Source organism: Leptodactylus fuscus, chromosome 10, assembly GCF_031893055.1.
Source record: "Leptodactylus fuscus isolate aLepFus1 chromosome 10, aLepFus1.hap2, whole genome shotgun sequence".
Taxonomy (NCBI): Eukaryota; Metazoa; Chordata; class Amphibia; order Anura; family Leptodactylidae; genus Leptodactylus; species Leptodactylus fuscus.
This window is the reverse complement of record NC_134274.1, coordinates 21605906-21623234: the sequence shown is the minus strand read 5'-3', so window position 1 is coordinate 21623234 and position 17329 is coordinate 21605906. Positions and strand designations below refer to the sequence as shown.

The window sequence follows — 17329 nt, the reverse complement described above, 5'->3', positions numbered from 1 at the left end:
TGTTCGAGGTTCGATATTCGTTTCGAGTAGCCCCTCAATATTCGACTACTCGAATTGAATATCGAACCCTATTATAGTCTATGGGGGGAAAATGCTCGTTTCAGGGGTAGGCAATGTTTGATCAAATTATACTTACCAAGTCCACGAGTGAGGGTCAGGCTGGATCCTCCGAGAAGTCTTCTCCTTGCAGCGTCCCCGCGGCGTCTTCCGGCTCTGAATTCACTCTGCCAGGCACCGGGCCTGGGCAGAGCCGACTGTGCATGCCCGATGCCTGGCAGAGTGAAGGAAAGGTAGGAGAAGGTAAAGGTAGGAGAAGAACCAGCGTTGATTGGCCGACTGTATGGCATTCGACCAATCAATGCTGGTTCTGCATCAAACTTTTACATTCGAACAGCGAGTGGTACTCGATCGAGTACGGGTATTTCGAATACCCTAGTATTCGATCGAATACCTACTCGATCGAGTACTACTCGCTCATCTCTAGTAAGACAACAACAAATACTCAGATGTGCTAAAACAACAGGGGCAAAAGATCACAAATGGACATGCCTCCTGCGTCATAGCATGCAACCAGCAGGGTGGTGTAAATGGCCAAATGGACAAAGATGTTACATATACTGCAATTTTCTAAAATATGGGGGTATTGCGTTCTCAACTCTTAGCAGCTGCCTGTTACTTTCCAAATTGTGGAGGTGTTCTCTTAAATTAACTATTCAGACAAGTGGGATATAACAGTGCCACTGGCCTAAATGTGCTTACTTCTGAACATGTCCATGAGGTGTCCATAGGGAAGAATCCATCTGTCCTCTATAAGCAATTAAATGGGCCATACTGTGCAATTGCAGCCCCCACTGCTGTATTGGAGCAGTGGTCATAACTAGAGATGAGCGAACACTAAAATGTTCGAGGTTCGAAATTCGATTCGAACAGCCGCTCACTGTTCGAGTGTTCGAATGGGTTTCGAACCCCATTATAGTCTATGGGGAACATAAACTCGTTAAGGGGGAAACCCAAATTCGTGTCTGGAGGGTCACCAAGTCCACTATGACACCCCAGGAAATGATACCAACACCCTGGAATGACACTGGGACAGCAGGGGAAGCATGTCTGGGGGCATAAAAGTCACTTTATTTCATGGAAATCCCTGTCAGTTTGCGATTTTCGCAAGCTAACTTTTCCCCATAGAAATGCATTGGCCAGTGCTGATTGGCCAGAGTACGGAACTCAACCAATCAGCGCTGGCTCTGCTGGAGGAGGCGGAGTCTAAGATCGCTCCACACCAGTCTCCATTCAGGTCCGACCTTAGACTCCGCCTCCTCCGGCAGAGCCAGCGCTGATTGGCCGAAGGCTGGCCAATGCATTCCTATGCGAATGCAGACTTAGCAGTGCTGAGTCAGTTTTGCTCAACTACACATCTGATGCACACTCGGCACTGCTACATCAGATGTAGCAATCTGATGTAGCAGAGCCGAGGGTGCACTAGAACCCCTGTGCAAACTCAGTTCACGCTAATAGAATGCATTGGCCAGCGCTGATTGGCCAATGCATTCTATTAGCCCGATGAAGTAGAGCTGAATGTGTGTGCTAAGCACACACATTCAGCACTGCTTCATCAAGCCAATACAATGCATTAGCCAGTGCTGATTGGCCAGAGTACGGAATTCGGCCAATCAGCGCTGGCTCTGCTGGAGGAGGCGGAGTCTAAGGTCGGACCTGAATGGAGACTGGTGTGGAGCGATCTTAGACTCCGCCTCCTCCAGCAGAGCCAGCGCTGATTGGCCGAATTCCGTACTCTGGCCAATCAGCACTGGCTAATGCATTGTATTGGCGTGATGAAGCAGTGCTGAATGTGTGTGCTTAGCACACACATTCAGCTCTACTTCATCGGGCTAATAGAATGCATTGGCCAATCAGCGCTGGCCAATGCATTCTATTAGCGTGAACTGAGTTTGCACAGGGGTTCTAGTGCACCCTCGGCTCTGCTACATCAGATTGCTACATCTGATGTAGCAGTGCCGAGTGTGCATCAGATGTGTAGTTGAGCAAAACTGACTCAGCACTGCTAAGTCTCTGCATTCGCATAGGAATGCATTGGCCAGCCTTCGGCCAATCAGCGCTGGCTCTGCCGGAGGAGGCGGAGTCTAAGGTCGGACCTGAATGGAGACTGGTGTGGAGCGATCTTAGACTCCGCCTCCTCCAGCAGAGCCAGCGCTGATTGGTCGAGTTCCGTACTCTGGCCAATCAGCGCTGGCCAATGCATTCTATTAGCCCGATGAACACACACATTCAGCTCTACTTCATCAGGCTAATAGAATACATTGGCCAATCAGCGCTGGCCAATGCATTCTATTAGCTTGATGAAGCAGAGTGTGCACAAGGGTTCAAGCGCACCCTCGGCTCTGATGTAGCAGAGCTGAGGGTGCACAAGGGTTCAAGTGCACCCTCGGCTCTCCTACATCAGAGCCGAGGGTGCGCTTGAACCCTTGTGCAGCCTCAGCTCTCCTACATCAGAGCCGAGGGTGCGCTTGAACCCTTGTGCAGCCTCAGCTCTGCTACATCAGAGCCGAGGGTGCGCTTGAACCCTTGTGCACACTCTGCTTCATCAAGCTAATAGAATGCATTGGCCAGCACTGATTGGCCAGAGTACGGAATTCGGCCAATCAGCGCTGGCCAATGCATCCCTATGGGAAAAAGTTTATCTCACAAAAATCACAATTACACACCCGATAGAGCCCCAAAAAGTTATTTTTAATAACATTCCCCCCTAAATAAAGGTTATCCCTAGCTATCCCTGCCTGTACAGCTATCCCTGTCTCATAGTCACAAAGTTCACATTCTCATATGACCCGGATTTGAAATCCACTATTCGTCTAAAATGGAGGTCACCTGATTTCGGCAGCCAATGACTTTTTCCAATTTTTTTCAATGCCCCCAGTGTCGTAGTTCCTGTCCCACCTCCCCTGCGCTGTTATTGGTGCAAAAAAGGCGCCAGGGAAGGTGGGAGGGGAATCGAATTTTGGCGCACTTTACCACGTGGTGTTCGATTCGATTCGAACATGGCGAACACCCTGATATCCGATCGAACATGTGTTCGATAGAACACTGTTCGCTCATCTCTAGTCATAACCCCTGACAAAGAACTGTAGACAAGGAACAGGATATCTAGAGAAGGTAGTAAAGTTTCCTAAATATGAATATCCTTTTAAGTTTGTTAATTTAGTTGTTTAGTTTACGTATTCTTTATGACATGTTACCAGAAATATCTTGCATCATTATTATTTTCCCTGAAGATTTTGACATTGAATCTTTAAATACTGTCTGATCCTCACAAAGCTTTCTATAGACTGACTGCACTAACAATGTGTGACTTTGCCATTCTCCAACAAGGACCTGCACGAGCTGTAAGAATGTTTATTTGTGTGTCAATCCGATGAAGTAGGTTTCCCTCTCTTACAGTATGATACAGTAGTATACAATTTTTTTTAGGTAGGTATGGAAAAAACTACTGCAAAATGCAAATGCAAAGTGAATGAACAAAAGCTAAACCTAAATCGTATGTATATGTAATGTGAGTGCATGTTAATACATCAAGTTTATGCCAAACCTCAATCTTAACAATGTTGATCCTTATTTTTTTTCAAGACTTCTGCAATTCACCCCTCCATGCTTGATATCAGTGTCGGGGACAAATCGTGACGGATGGTAACCCAATTCTGCCCAACTAGTGTTTGGAGTTTATTACAACTTCTGCCTTTTTTTATTGGTCCTTGTCCATCCGCTTTTTGGAGATTGACCAAAGTTCTCAATGGAATTGACATCTGGTCTTGTTTCGTTGACGGAGCCTCTTAGTTATAACTTTTGACTTGTGATCCATTAAAGATCTTGGATCATTGGGAGAAGCTACTCTTGGTGTATATACCTTTATTGTTTCATGGCCTGAGTTCTTAGGCAAATATGTTAGTGATATATAATTCCAGTTGGATGAGTCAGTCCAAGGCAATAGAATTTACAGTCGAATGTTTCCCGGACATCGCTCAATATCGAGTTCCACTCTTCGTACTATTTCTTATAGTTTATCTTAACATTATATTAGGGAATATAGTGGTGTTTATATGTGTTGCATTGGACTCTCATCTGCACACACCAATGTATATTTTCCTAGTCAGCTTATCAATTGTGGACATTTTATCCACCTCCAACATCTTACCAAAGCTTCTGTCCATGCTCTTCACTCAACAGAAGACCATCACCTTTCATGGATGTATGACTCAACTGTATTTCTTCATCTACTTCACTTGTACTGAATTCTTCCTGCTGGCAGTCATGGCTTATGACCGTTATGTAGCCATCTGTCACCCACTTCATTATGTTGTGTTCATGAGTAAGAAACATTGCACATCCTTCTTGCTCAGAACTTGGATTGCCGCCGCACTTGAGCCGGTCATACATACCGTTTTCATAGCCAACTTGTCCTTTTGTTCCTCGCTCCAGGTCAATCATTTCTTCTGTGATATCTCTCCTTTATTAAAGCTTTCATGTAATGATACCATCCATGTGGAGATCGCTACATATGTATTGGGAGCCATTGTAGGAGTGAGCGCCTTCACACTGACGTTGTCGTCTTATGTGTTCATTATTAACACCATTTTGAATATAAAGTCTGCAGAGGGGAGACAGAAGACCTTCTTCACCTGCGCTTCCCACCTGACATCCGTGATTATATTTTATGGGACGTCCCTTTCTTTGCATGTTAGACCCACAACTACATACACCCCAATGCAGGATACCATATTCTCCCTTCTGTACATTATTCTGATCCCATTACTGAACCCCTTAATTTACACCATGAAGAATAAGCAATTTAAAGAAGCGTTTTGGAGGTTGAGTAGAATAAGTAAAAGAAAATGACTCTATTTTATTGCATCACTATTTATTGTTTACTATAAGGATATGTTCACACTGTGGAAACGGAAGAGGAATTTGAGGCAAACTTTCACCTAAAATCGTTCTTCCGTTCTCGCCTCTCCAACTTTCATCTGCTGATTAGGGTTAGATGAATGAGCCTAAACAGTGGAGGGTCTCTCATTGTAGACTCACATTGTAGAGGGTCTCTCATTGTAGACTCGAATTGTAGAGGGTCTCTCATTGTAGACTCGCATTGTAGAGGGTCTCTCATTGTAGACTCGAATTGTAGAGGGTCTCTCATTGTAGACTCGCATTGTAGAGGGTCTCTCATTGTAGACTCGCATTGTAGAGGGTCTCTCATTGTAGACTCGAATTGTAGAGGGTCTCTCATTGTAGACTCGCATTGTAGAGGGTCTCTCATTGTAGACTCGCATTGTAGAGGGTCTCTCATTGTAGACTCGCATTGTAGAGGGTCTCGCATTATAGACTCTGCAGAAATTGTACATCTACATACAGTAAAAATATGACAGAGAGTCATAACTTCAACAGGGAACCGACACCCCTTTTCATTGTGAAAAGCTTATCATTGCGGCAACCCCTTAACAGTGAATCTCCCCATCTTTCTCCAGAACCTTATGTAATCCTAGGAGCAAAACCCTACCTAAAGCAAACTACTAGAACATTGGAACATGAATTCTACAAGGTATGTGGACAAATGTTTGCAACAGGACAACTACCTTTCTTTACAACTTAGCAAAATTGGTACAGAGTAAAATTCTAGAGATGGCTGAACGTCTAAGGCCGGGGTCAGACGGGAGTTTTTTGGACCAGATTTTGATGTGAGAAGCCGCCTGAAATCCGGTCCAGAAAATGCCTCCTGTGGCTAGCTGCGACTGTTGCGGATTACGACAATCACGGCCTTCCTCTCCAGATTAGGGCCAAATGAATGGGCCTAGTTGGGATGGAGTGCCGCAACGTGGTGATTTCACCACGGAATCCGTGTGAAGAAAGGGCAGGTCACATGGGTGCTCCGAATGTCATGACATGATTGAGCATCATAGATGACCCTGGGCCTATGAAGTCACAGAAGAGCACTGGACTTTACCAAGAGAGCACTGGACGCCACAAGGAGGACAGAAAGGAATGGGAAGATAAGTATGAATATATCTTTAATTTTTTTTTTTACTTCCCTGGGCCCCCATTTATTGTACTCTATCGCACTTCTTAGTCATATCGGTCAGCTTCGAAACACATAGACTTGTGGAAAATGGAACCTGCAGAATGGATTTTATATGAGGAATAAAACTTACATTGTACTTATTTTTTTTCAAGTGGTGATGGATTTTTATTCTTTTTTTTGCATTATCAGAATATTGTAACCTCTGTGCTGTAGACACTGGGAATGCCAGGCCACGGGGTCTCTGAATTTGTGTCCTAGATTGGGGACATAGATCTCTAGAGGCTCCCTCTCTGGTGTGGTGATGGAGACTTGTGGTCCTCTGCAACGCCTATAGCTATGCCCCTACATTAAATTGTTACAAGAATTTAAGATTATATTTATATATGTAACTTTTCTGTGCAATCTAGTATAACATAGCTCTGTAAGACATGCAATACGTTGTCATGAAGTCAGAACCTAAACGCTCCTGTACACGACTGCATTTTGTGAAGAGTCCATATGGCCTTACATGGAAGTTGTAAGTCTCCATAGTACAGAGTCACATGTACACTTAGAGATATCCTGCCTTAGTAAGAATGCTTCGAGGGGGAAATATCTCTGGACGTATGGAATAACATTGAAATACTTTTTTTCTGTCTGTATCATATGAAACATCTGAAATGTGCAAAATACTGAGCTAAAATAACACTTAAATATATAGGTTGTACAGAAGCACTTTATGTAATAAATATATCGATTTCTATATATATGTAATTTGCTATTTTGCCACTAGATGACACCATACCACCACAGAAGACCATAAGAATACAAAACGGGACAGAAGCTCCCATAGAGGTAAATGCAGAAGCGTCATCTGAGATCATTGTGCTGCAAATTGTGCCCTACCCTGTATGTACACTCCGCTGTGTGCATGGGGTCTAAGACTACAAGAAGTATATAATAATATATATGGTTGTTGGGATCTCCACCCCTTCCAAGAATGAAGGGGCCATAATAAGATTTAGTGATGCCACATCTTACAATGTTTTCCTTGCATAGATTTGCCTGACCAGTGGCTCTGCAGGGAATTGTAACATAACCATGATACAGATGGGCCATGATACAGTTTCTTGCACAGTATGTAGAGCTGCTGGACAGAGAAACATGTTAGGGTCCATTCACACGGAGGAAAATGGGGCTGAATTTCAGCGCTGAAAAAAAAGCTTCCCATTGACTTCAATGCTAGCAGGAAAAGAAACCCATTGTAGTCTATGGGAGGATTTTTTTTCAGTGCTGAAATTCAGCACCAAATTCAGCGTCATTTTTCTCCATGTGAATGGACCCGAAAAGGGTCGATTAGGGAACTTTGATTGTTTCCCCCATTATAGCTAGGTTCGCACCTGCATTCGTCTCCATTCAAGGTTTCCGTCCCCAATCCTCTTAATCCTGGCAGGACTTGTCTCTCCCTTTTTTTGGGTGGAAACCGTTTCCATAAGTAACCGCTTTTATAAGCAGAATAGGTATCCGTTCGTGGGGCCCACTTGGGGAAACCTGAGCGCAGGTGTGGACCTGGTGTAAAGTGAACACTGTACAGAATAAAGACTTTTACTTTCATCACTTAGTTTATAAAGAAACTAACCAGGTTTATTTATATAGTCGCTGCATTATTTGCATTTTTAAAATAGGAAATGGGGTTATAATTTTTTATATATTTTTTTATATACTTTATTACTTTGTATTTTGCAGTTGTTCCCTCCTCCCCCTTCTCTCTCCATAGACTTCTGTGGGCAGCTGTTGTAATCTGATCTCTCACTGTATGAAATTTTTCAGTGAATTAAGAGCGGGTGATCTGTGCAAGGGGCAGGGGCGGAGGAGCAAGGAATAAAAAAATAGCAAAACTAAAGGAAAGTCACTTAGATTTATTGTTGCCTTGGCGCATTAAACTGACTCAGAGCTTCACATTTAATTATAATGTACTTCAAAACCAAGAAAAACTCTAGCCCTGGGCAAGAGCCTCAACCAGCAGCAAAGCAAGCGATTGACATTTTATACCTTTACTGCAAATGGTGTATCTAGATGACACATTGCAAGTGCCTCTGGTGCCCCTTTCATCTTAACATTGACATCTTCATGAAAATTAGCCCCACCAGGACACCACTTATTGTGTAGCTGTGGCCCCAGAGTGAGCAAATCCAACTCACATTCTGCAGTGATATACAATAATGGGATACGATAGTGAGAATACAATGGAAACATGTTTCACTAGAACAAGTGTCTTCTTCTGGACATTATAAATATAATCAGAGTAATTGTCCTTTAAGCAGTTTCCATTAAAGACTCTGGCATAAACCATCATCTTCGGGAGCAGCTTAGCGATGGCACCTGTATAAGATTAGGCCAGGGTAGGGAGGCGATCTTGAGACATCAGGAAGTGAAGGGACTCCAAGGGAAATGTCAATCATGTCTAGGAGGATCACTCGGAGCAACTTGCATATCACTTTTTATGTTTTCAAACACAGACTGAAAAACCACTTTAGACTAAGGCCACATGGGCCGTATCTGCAACACTAAAGCACTGCGGGAAGAACCACTGCATGAACACATTGTGATTCTTTCCGCAGCGCTTTTAAAGGGGCTCTATCAGCAAAATCATGCTGATAGGGCCCCACATATGCGTGAATAGGCTTTAAAAAGGCCATTCAGTCACCGCTAAAGTTATATTAAACAACCCCCCCGTTTTAAAATAAAACCCTAAAAAAGAATGTTATCTACTTACGGATCGTGCACTGTGGGCAGGCGTTCAGGGTGTGTCTTCATCTACGCCTTTTCTTCCTCCGATGTCCTCCGGTCCCGTCTTCCTCCGGCGCTCGCGAGCGGACACTGATATAAAAAAAATGGCCTGGGCGCATGCGCAGTAGCGTGCGGCTGCTACTAAGGCTACTGCGCAGGCGCCCAGGAAGAAGAGGCGTGGATGAAGAAGACGGCGCACCCTGAATGCCCGCCCAGCGTGCACGATCCGTAAGTAGATCACATTCTTTTTTAGGGTTTTATTTTAAAACTGGGGGGTAGTGTAATATAACATTTACGGTCCCTGAATAGCCTTTTTAAAGGCTATTCATGCATATGTGGGGCTCTATCAGCATGATTTTGCTGATAGAGCCCCTTTAAGAGAAAGTTCACAGAGTTTTCCTCTGCGGACTTTCTCCTAACATTATATCTACGGGAAAGCCACCCGCGTTTCCGTAGAAATAATTGACATGCTGTGATTTGCAAAGCCGCAACGGCTTTGCAAATTGCAGTGTGTCCGCGCTGCGATCTTTTCCGCAAAGTGGGGATGGGATTCGCATGAATCTCATCCACTTTGCCTGCACTGTACAACGCCGCGATTTTTCCCGCATTGTCTCCGCTGTGGGCAAAGGCCCCACGTTGCGAAAATACTGCTTTTTTTTGTTGCAGATTTTGTTGCGGTTTTTTAAGCCAAAGCCAAGAATGGCTGCAAAAGGAATGAGAAATATATAGGAAGTTCTTACACTTCTATCTTCTGCTCAATGCACTCCTGACCACAACACATTCTGCAACAAAAAAAAAGCTGTGTTTCCAAAACATGGGGCTATATCCCAACAGGTCAAAGTCTTCTTTGCAAAATATACAGTGATTGACTTTTAAGAAATGTTGTAATTTATGTATTTTGATGGCATAAAAACTAGATAATTGGAGAATAAAGCCAGGCTGAACCAGAAGGATTGCTCTTGATTTGGCACTTAAAAAGTAACTTTACTTCGTAGAATTCTCATTTTCAGATCTTAATCTTGCTCGTGAGTTTCACAATAGAACTTTTTATTTCCTGATTTTTTAGACTGTAGATAAGAGGATTTAGGAGAGGAACCAGAATGGCGTACAGAAGAGATATGAACTTGTCCTGTTTTGGGGAGTAACTTGAGGTTGGTCTCACATAGACACAGATTAACGTCCCGTAAAACAGGCAAACACATGTCAAGTGAGAAGAGCAAGTAGAGAAGGCTTTTTGTCTACCTGATGTCGATTGTATTCTTACGATGCTAGATATAATAAATATATATGACACTAGTGTAAGCAGAAATGCCGTCCCGACTAAAATGGTTCCTTCTATATAGTTAAGCATTTCTACTCCGGATGTATCACTGCAGGAAATTTTTAGTAGAGGAATTATATCACAGAAGAAGTGGTCAATAAGATGAGATGCACAAAAAGATAGCTTCGATATAGCTCGCAAATGTCCGCTAGCGTCTATAAACCCAACTGACCAGGCAGTGACCGTGAGACCTGCCGACTTCCTCACATTCATAACAATAATGTAATGTAATGGCTGGCAGATAGCTACATAGCGGTCATACGCCATGGCGGCAAGTAAGAGGATTTCAGTGCATGCAAACGCTACAAAGAAATACACCTGGCTCATACAACCCCAAAATGATATAGCGTTATTGTTAATGATGAACATGCATAGTAGGTTAGGCAGAAGATTGGAGGTATAACCAATGTCGATGATAGAAAGATTCATCAAAAACATGTACATTGGAGTATGGAGACGAGGATTCCAGCAAACGACAGCAAAAATGGTAAGATTGCCAAAAAGAATAATCAAATAGATACATAAAAATATTGTAAGAACTGGGTATCGGAGCTCTGGAAGGTTGGATAATCCTTCGATGGAAAACCAGGTTGCGTTAAACTGATTATTAAAATCCATGGGATAGAATCTTGTAGTGTTTTATAGGTGTCTGAAAAAAAGAAAAAGAAAATAAAAAAACACAACTAAGTTGTAAAAAATTTTTACGCAATTATTCATAAATGTATTTATCACATGCAATTTAGTAATGCAATCTCGTGTGATCAAATATAATGTATATTACATGTGATAAGTCATTGGGAAGCCCAAGGAAGTCCAAGGCATAGAGAGATTTATAGATATCTAACATTCAGGCATAACATATAGGTGTTGCAGGTAAGAAAAACAAACACAACAACACGTTATTACAAAGTATCCCATCATATTTCTGTCTATTTGTAACTACCCAGTAAGTATTAAATGCAGAAATTCAAGACTTTAGTTATTTAGTCTCCAGACAAATTGGAATCCTTAAGTAAATTGGAGATTAGTTAAGTGTGGACAGATCATCCATGTACGGGTAAAAAAATATATAGCTATGAAATAAGCAAATACGTCTATAACCACAGTAACATATTGATGTGCAGTACTTACAGTGAAGACTGGGAAATGGTAGGAAGCACGGACATCTTATAAAAATCTTTACTAATGTTTTATACTTTAGGGATCTCAATGAACAGCAACAGAAACTTCAAGTGATCATCAGCTGGCAGAATGCAATAGAGGTTTAAAATAGAAATCAAGTTAAGATTTTGTAAGATGACTCATTAAAAGTTTGTTAATCTGCTTTATTATAGTAATACACATCAGAAACCAAAACTTTGAATGTTCTTGGAATTTTCCAACCATTATGACCACACCAATTTTCCAACCATTATTACCATACTAATCTTTCAACCATTATGACCAGTGGCGTAACTACCGTGGTAGCAGTGGTAGCAGCTGCCACAGGGCCCGGAACATTAGGGGCCCACCCAGTGATAGCCGCTACCCCTGCAGTTTTTTTTTTCCTTAATAGGATCCTTAATATCCCCATACCCTCCCGCAGTAGATGTGGGGCTAGCTGGGCGTGTCAGTGTCCCTTGCAGTGAAGAGATGAAGAGACGTGTGTAAGGTACTGAGAAGGGGGGGGGGGGGGGGGTTGTGAGATGCAGGATGGAGAGAGTGTGAGTGTGAGTGTGAGTGTGTGTGTGTGTGTGTGTGTGTCTGTCTGTGTGTGTGTCTGCCTTTGTCTGTCTGTGTGAATCATTATACTGGGGGCAGAGATGGAGAGGAGGACATGAAATGGTGCAGATGAAGGAGGCACTTAAACTGGGGTGACATTAAACTGGGAACAACTGGAGGGGGCATTAAACTGTGGGAGTAGCTGGAGGGGGACCTGTCTGCCTCTAGTTGCCCCAAGTTTAATGTCTCCCTCCAGCTACACCTACAGTTTAATGTCTGCTTCCAGCTGCCTGAGTTTAATGTCCCACGTCAGTTGCCATTGATTTATTGTCCCCCTCCAACTACTCCCTCTGCTAATGTCCCTCTCCAGCTGATCCAGTTTCATGTTTAAACTGGGGCACCAGGAGAGGGACTTAATACTGTGGGGCAGTTGGAGGGAACATTATAAAGTGGGGACATATAATGTGCGGGTGACTTAGGAGGATTATACTGTGTGGGGGCACATGAAAAATGAAAGAGAATGGGGGAGTCAATGTAAAAGTGGGCGGAGCGAAATTTGTCTATCTATTTGCTAATCTTCTAAGACTGGTCTTACACGACTGTATTGGTTGTACATTCCACAAGTTGCTGATCAGCAACACTACTATTTTACTTCAAATAGACATTCTGCAGACGTCCGTGTCCTGCCGCATGCGCTCATAGAGTACTATGGGTGAGTCCACGCAGTTCCGTGAATTCACGGCCTTTGCAGACCTGCAATATTCAGTGCGGACCTCGGTCATGGCATGGCACTCCACGGATAAAATATTCAGTGGTGTAAGAGGCCACACTGAATACATGAATGGGTTTGAAAAATGACTGCAGGTTACCATCTCCTGTCCAGTTTCGGGCAGGAAACAGAAACCTGCATAACAGAGACCTGGGGCGCAGATGTGAATGATCCCTTAACAGTATTTTTTTGTTGTTGACTGATTTCTCCTGTACCTTGGGATGATACATTAACCCCAGTTACAGGAGGAATACTCCATCGCCCATCTTGTACACAATACAGGGACACTGTTTAGTGGCCGGAGACTGTCACTGCAGCTCACCTCCCATTGAAGTCATCTCTGATCAGTGTGGGGGCTGCCTGTTGGACATCCACCAATTCAGAAAAAAGTCCATAACAAGTTTGAACCTGTAAAACTCCTTTAAGTAACAATAGATTAAATTAAACATATATCTTTAAGTAATAGTCTAAAAGTTTCAGCATTCAAACAAAGTAAAACTTAGACAATTACTGAAATTGTTGACACATTGCCATGAAACTTCAACATCAGCCTAGAATGTAAAATTAGATCTCTAGTGAGATTTAAGGTATTCACATAGAGTATAAATAGGGACTTCTTATAACATAAGAGACTTCACAAGGAATGTGGAGGATGCCATCTCAACAATTCACTTTCTAATTATCTAACCATTGTTCACGCACAAGCACAGGTACGTTGTATAGATCAATGTACAAATATGAAAAAATCAAATGTCTTATATTGTGTGTTTGCCTTTCAGAATGTTAAGAGTTCCAAAAATTGTAGTTTTAATTTCAGAAAATTAAATTCATATTTAAAAAATGTATAAATACTAAAATTTGGCACAGCCTAAAGAATTAAAGTATTTCAGATCAAACTTGTATTTAGTAAAGTTTTGACTTTTTCTCATCTGGACAATCAAGTTTAATATATTGCTCAAGATAATCATTTAGGTTTTCTAGATCTCTGGTTCCTGTAATTTTTATTTTTTTTTACTTCCAGTTCATGGTAATTTAATAGACAGTCCATGGTCATGTTATAGACATACAGTCACAGCAAAGTAGTCAGTCATCTGAATTGTAACTGTGCAATGGTGTATGCATCACATGACATAGACAGATTTTTATCCACGGACAGTAAAAAAGGAATAAAAGCAAGCAGAGAGCTAGAAAATTGTGAGGAATCAACATGGAAAGTTTATCTTTTCTCTATTCTTACTTCCTACCAAATAGCACTTGCTTCAAGTGAATCAAACAACACTGCAATATCCAATATACCAATACCAATATGGTATTAGGAGCACTGCAGTATCTGGTTCCCAATGTAAACAAGTGCCATGACCACTTCAACAGTTGATCAGCATGGGTGATGAAATTTGGACCCCATGTACCTATTGTAAAGGGTTTTTACTGGACTTTTCAGTTGCTGAGATAACCTTAGGATGCGTCATCGTTTGAAGATCCAAGAGGTCCAACATTCTCAATACCCACAGATCATCTGTTTGAAATGGAACCTCTTTCAATTCACAGGACATGTAGTATCACATTCATTCGTCATGTAACATGATCGCCGGTCAGTCCCATTGAAGGTAGTGGGTTGAGCTGTGATACCAAGCACACACCCGTGGTACAGAGTTACCACGCTTACGGTTACCACCAAATACTGCTGCCTCTTCAAACAGCTGACCATTGTCTGACCCTTGTGTTGGAATGGGTGTTGAATAGAGATGAGCGAGTAGTATTCGATCGAGTAAGTATTCGATCGAATATTACGGTATTCGAAATACTCGTACTCGATCGAGTACCACTCGCTATTCGAATGGAAAGTTCGATGCAGAACCAGCATTGATTGGCCGAATGCTATACAGTTGGCCAATCAACGCTGGTTCTTCTCCTACCTTTAGAAGTCTTCTCCATGCAGCTTCCCCGCGGCGTCTTCTGGCTCTGAATTCACTCTGCCAGGCATCGGGCCTCGGCAGAGCCGACTGCGCATGTCCGCTTGTAGTGCGGGCATGCGCAGTCGGCTCTGCCCAGGCCCAATGCCTGGCAGAGTGAATTCAGAGCCAGAAGATGCCACGGGGACGCTGCAAGGAGAAGACTTCTCGGAGGATCCAGCCCGACCCTCACTCGTGGACTTGGTAAGTATAATTTGATCGAATGTTGCCTACCCCTGAAACGAGCATTTTTCCCCCCATAGAGTATAATAGGGTTCAATATTCGATTCGAGTAGTCGAATATTGAGGGGCTACTCGAAACAAATATCGAATCTGGAACATTTTAATGTTCACTCATCTCTAGTGTTGAACCCCTGCCGATCTATAATTGAAAACTTATCTTAAAGATAGCCCATACATTACTTAGCCTGGAAAACTTCTTTGAGGATAGACCGTTAACTTTATAAAACTGGTTAACCTCTTAACATTTTTACATTTCAGAGCTTTAAAAAAATAAAATAAATTTTCCTAGAAATGGTCACAGTCCATAATGACGCTTCGTCCAATTTTACTAGCACTGATTTCTTGATTGAAGGTTTATTTGATACTCCTGAGCTCCAATACCTAGGCTTCAGTATATTTCTGCTCATCTATCTGGTCATTATTTTTGGAAATGCCATTATCTTTTTGGTTATTTCTTGGAATCCCCACCTTCACACTCCCATGTACATTTTCTTGATGAATCTCTCTGCCATTGATATAGTTTATACCTCAAGTATTTTGCCTAAACTTTTAAACATGATCATCACTAAGAATAATACAATCTCATTTTGGGGTTGCATATACCAGATGTATTTCTTTTTATCTATGGCTTGTGCCGAAGTCCTCTTGCTAGCCGCCATGGCGTATGACCGCTATGTGGCCATCTGTCACCCTCTGCATTATATGGCTCTTATGAGTCTTAGACAGGCAGCTGGTCAGGCCGGTATTGCATGGAGTATTGGATTCTTGGATCCTAGTGGTCATGCTGTACTTATATCTAGACTGTCTTTTTGTGCATCCCACGTTATTGACCACTTCTTCTGTGATGTTATCCCACTGTTAAAAATTTCCTGCAGTGATACATCTGCCGTGGAGTTGATCAATTACCTTGAAGGGTCATTAATTTTATCATCTGCCTTTTTGCTTACATTGGTTTCGTATATTTTTATTATTTCCACCATTGTGAAGATAAAATCTGCCGAAGGTCGACGTAAAGCGTTTTCCACCTGCTCCTCCCACCTAACGTGTGTTGTGATATTTTACGGCACAATAATCTGCCTGTACATGAGACCTACAACAAGTTATACCCCCAAACAAGACAAGTTTATTGCTCTTCTTTACACTATTTTAATTCCCGTTTTCAACCCTATTATTTACAGCCTGAAAAATCAGGAAATTAAAATTGCTTTTACAAAATTTACGAAGAAATTGACTTATTGAAAAAAAGTCGGTTTTGATTTGTGGTCTCACATGTTTGCCAAATAAAATATTAAGATATTTACTGCTTTATTTTTTTTAGTAACACACTTACATAAAAACAGATTAGTAAATGAAGATATCTATGTAAACAAAACACAAAGAAGCCTCGAAAGGATTATAAGGATATGCTCACAAGACTGAATTTGGACCAGATTTGGAGACGCATTCCTTCCAGTATCTACCCCCCATTGTTTTCAAAGGGAGACAGTGCCAGGATGCTGAAAAAACAAGTATCTCGCTCAATCTTATCGCTGATTCCAAGTATGATACTCCTTTTTCGTGAGACTGCTCCTTAGTAACCTCATTGTCCATACAGTATATGACCCCATTTTTCTGCCCCCCTACACAGTATATATGCGTGTGCAGCATGCCCTTATGTTGCTGGTCTTTAGGGGAAACATCTGGTGACCTCAGTCCCATCTGACACTGTATTTGTTAGTGTTTTGAGTTTAAACCTACTGGTCAGGAATCCTGAACCCATCTTTTGGTGGTTTCAAGCATCTTCATTTCACTGGAAGCTGAAGAAGCTGTATTACATTAGAATGATGGCTATGGAGGGCAGCAACAGGCTTCATACCACACATGCTTGTATAAGAGATCCCAATGCCTATCATGTACAGCACTTCTGAGTATAGTTTATGCACTTGAAAAAGGGCTGTGTTTGTCCGAAACGCACTTGTGTTGTGCCTTTGCTAAATAAAGTATACGGTTATTGCTATCACTTGTCCGTCCTCCTTTACCAGAGAGCGCAACCCTAACCTTCCATTTGGGTACATTGCTTTGCTCCCGTTCACGTGTCTGGTTTCTGATGTCATTAGTGGGATTTGCTGCCACCTCCACCTTGGTTGATATTCATCTACATATGTGGTTGTGTTATTGTCATATCCACAGCAGGTGAGAGGCCAACTGGTCTTATTCTTTTATCTATGCACAATTGTCCATTTGAGACTTCAAACGGATCTGCACTATATGGTCGCTTGGTGTCCTCTTTCTTCTTTGAGCCTACAAGAATGGCTGGGAGGAGGCAGGACGATGTCTGGGGGAGAGGTCACTTATGTGCATGTTAAAAACAACAGCAGGTAGAGTTCAGTCCCCTCTATTCAGTTTCCTGTAACTAATGATAGAACTTGCTCATATCATAATGTTACAGCTGGACAGGTGACCTGATAAAGTAGGAATATTCAAAGGACCACAGCTATAACCTCAGAAAA

General features: G+C 42.2%; 3 protein-coding genes across 3 annotated transcripts; 2 read left to right on the top strand and 1 right to left on the bottom strand.

Annotated features, from left to right (window-relative positions):
* Positions 1 to 3981: 3981 nt before the first annotated feature.
* LOC142183140 (olfactory receptor 1468-like) lies at positions 3982 to 4908 on the top strand. Its single transcript, XM_075258086.1, has one exon. The coding sequence runs from the start codon at positions 3982 to 3984 to the stop codon at positions 4906 to 4908; it is 927 nt and encodes a 308-aa protein (XP_075114187.1).
* Positions 4909 to 9860: 4952 nt separating this feature from the next.
* Positions 9861 to 10793, bottom strand: LOC142183139 (olfactory receptor 8A1-like). The gene has a single exon (XM_075258085.1). It carries the CDS (start codon positions 10791 to 10793, stop codon positions 9861 to 9863), a length of 933 nt encoding a protein of 310 aa, XP_075114186.1.
* Positions 10794 to 15131: 4338 nt separating this feature from the next.
* On the top strand, positions 15132 to 16079 carry LOC142183138 (olfactory receptor 5AR1-like). The gene has a single exon (XM_075258084.1). The coding sequence runs from the start codon at positions 15132 to 15134 to the stop codon at positions 16077 to 16079; it is 948 nt and encodes a 315-aa protein (XP_075114185.1).
* The last annotated feature ends 1250 nt before the right edge of the window (positions 16080 to 17329 follow it).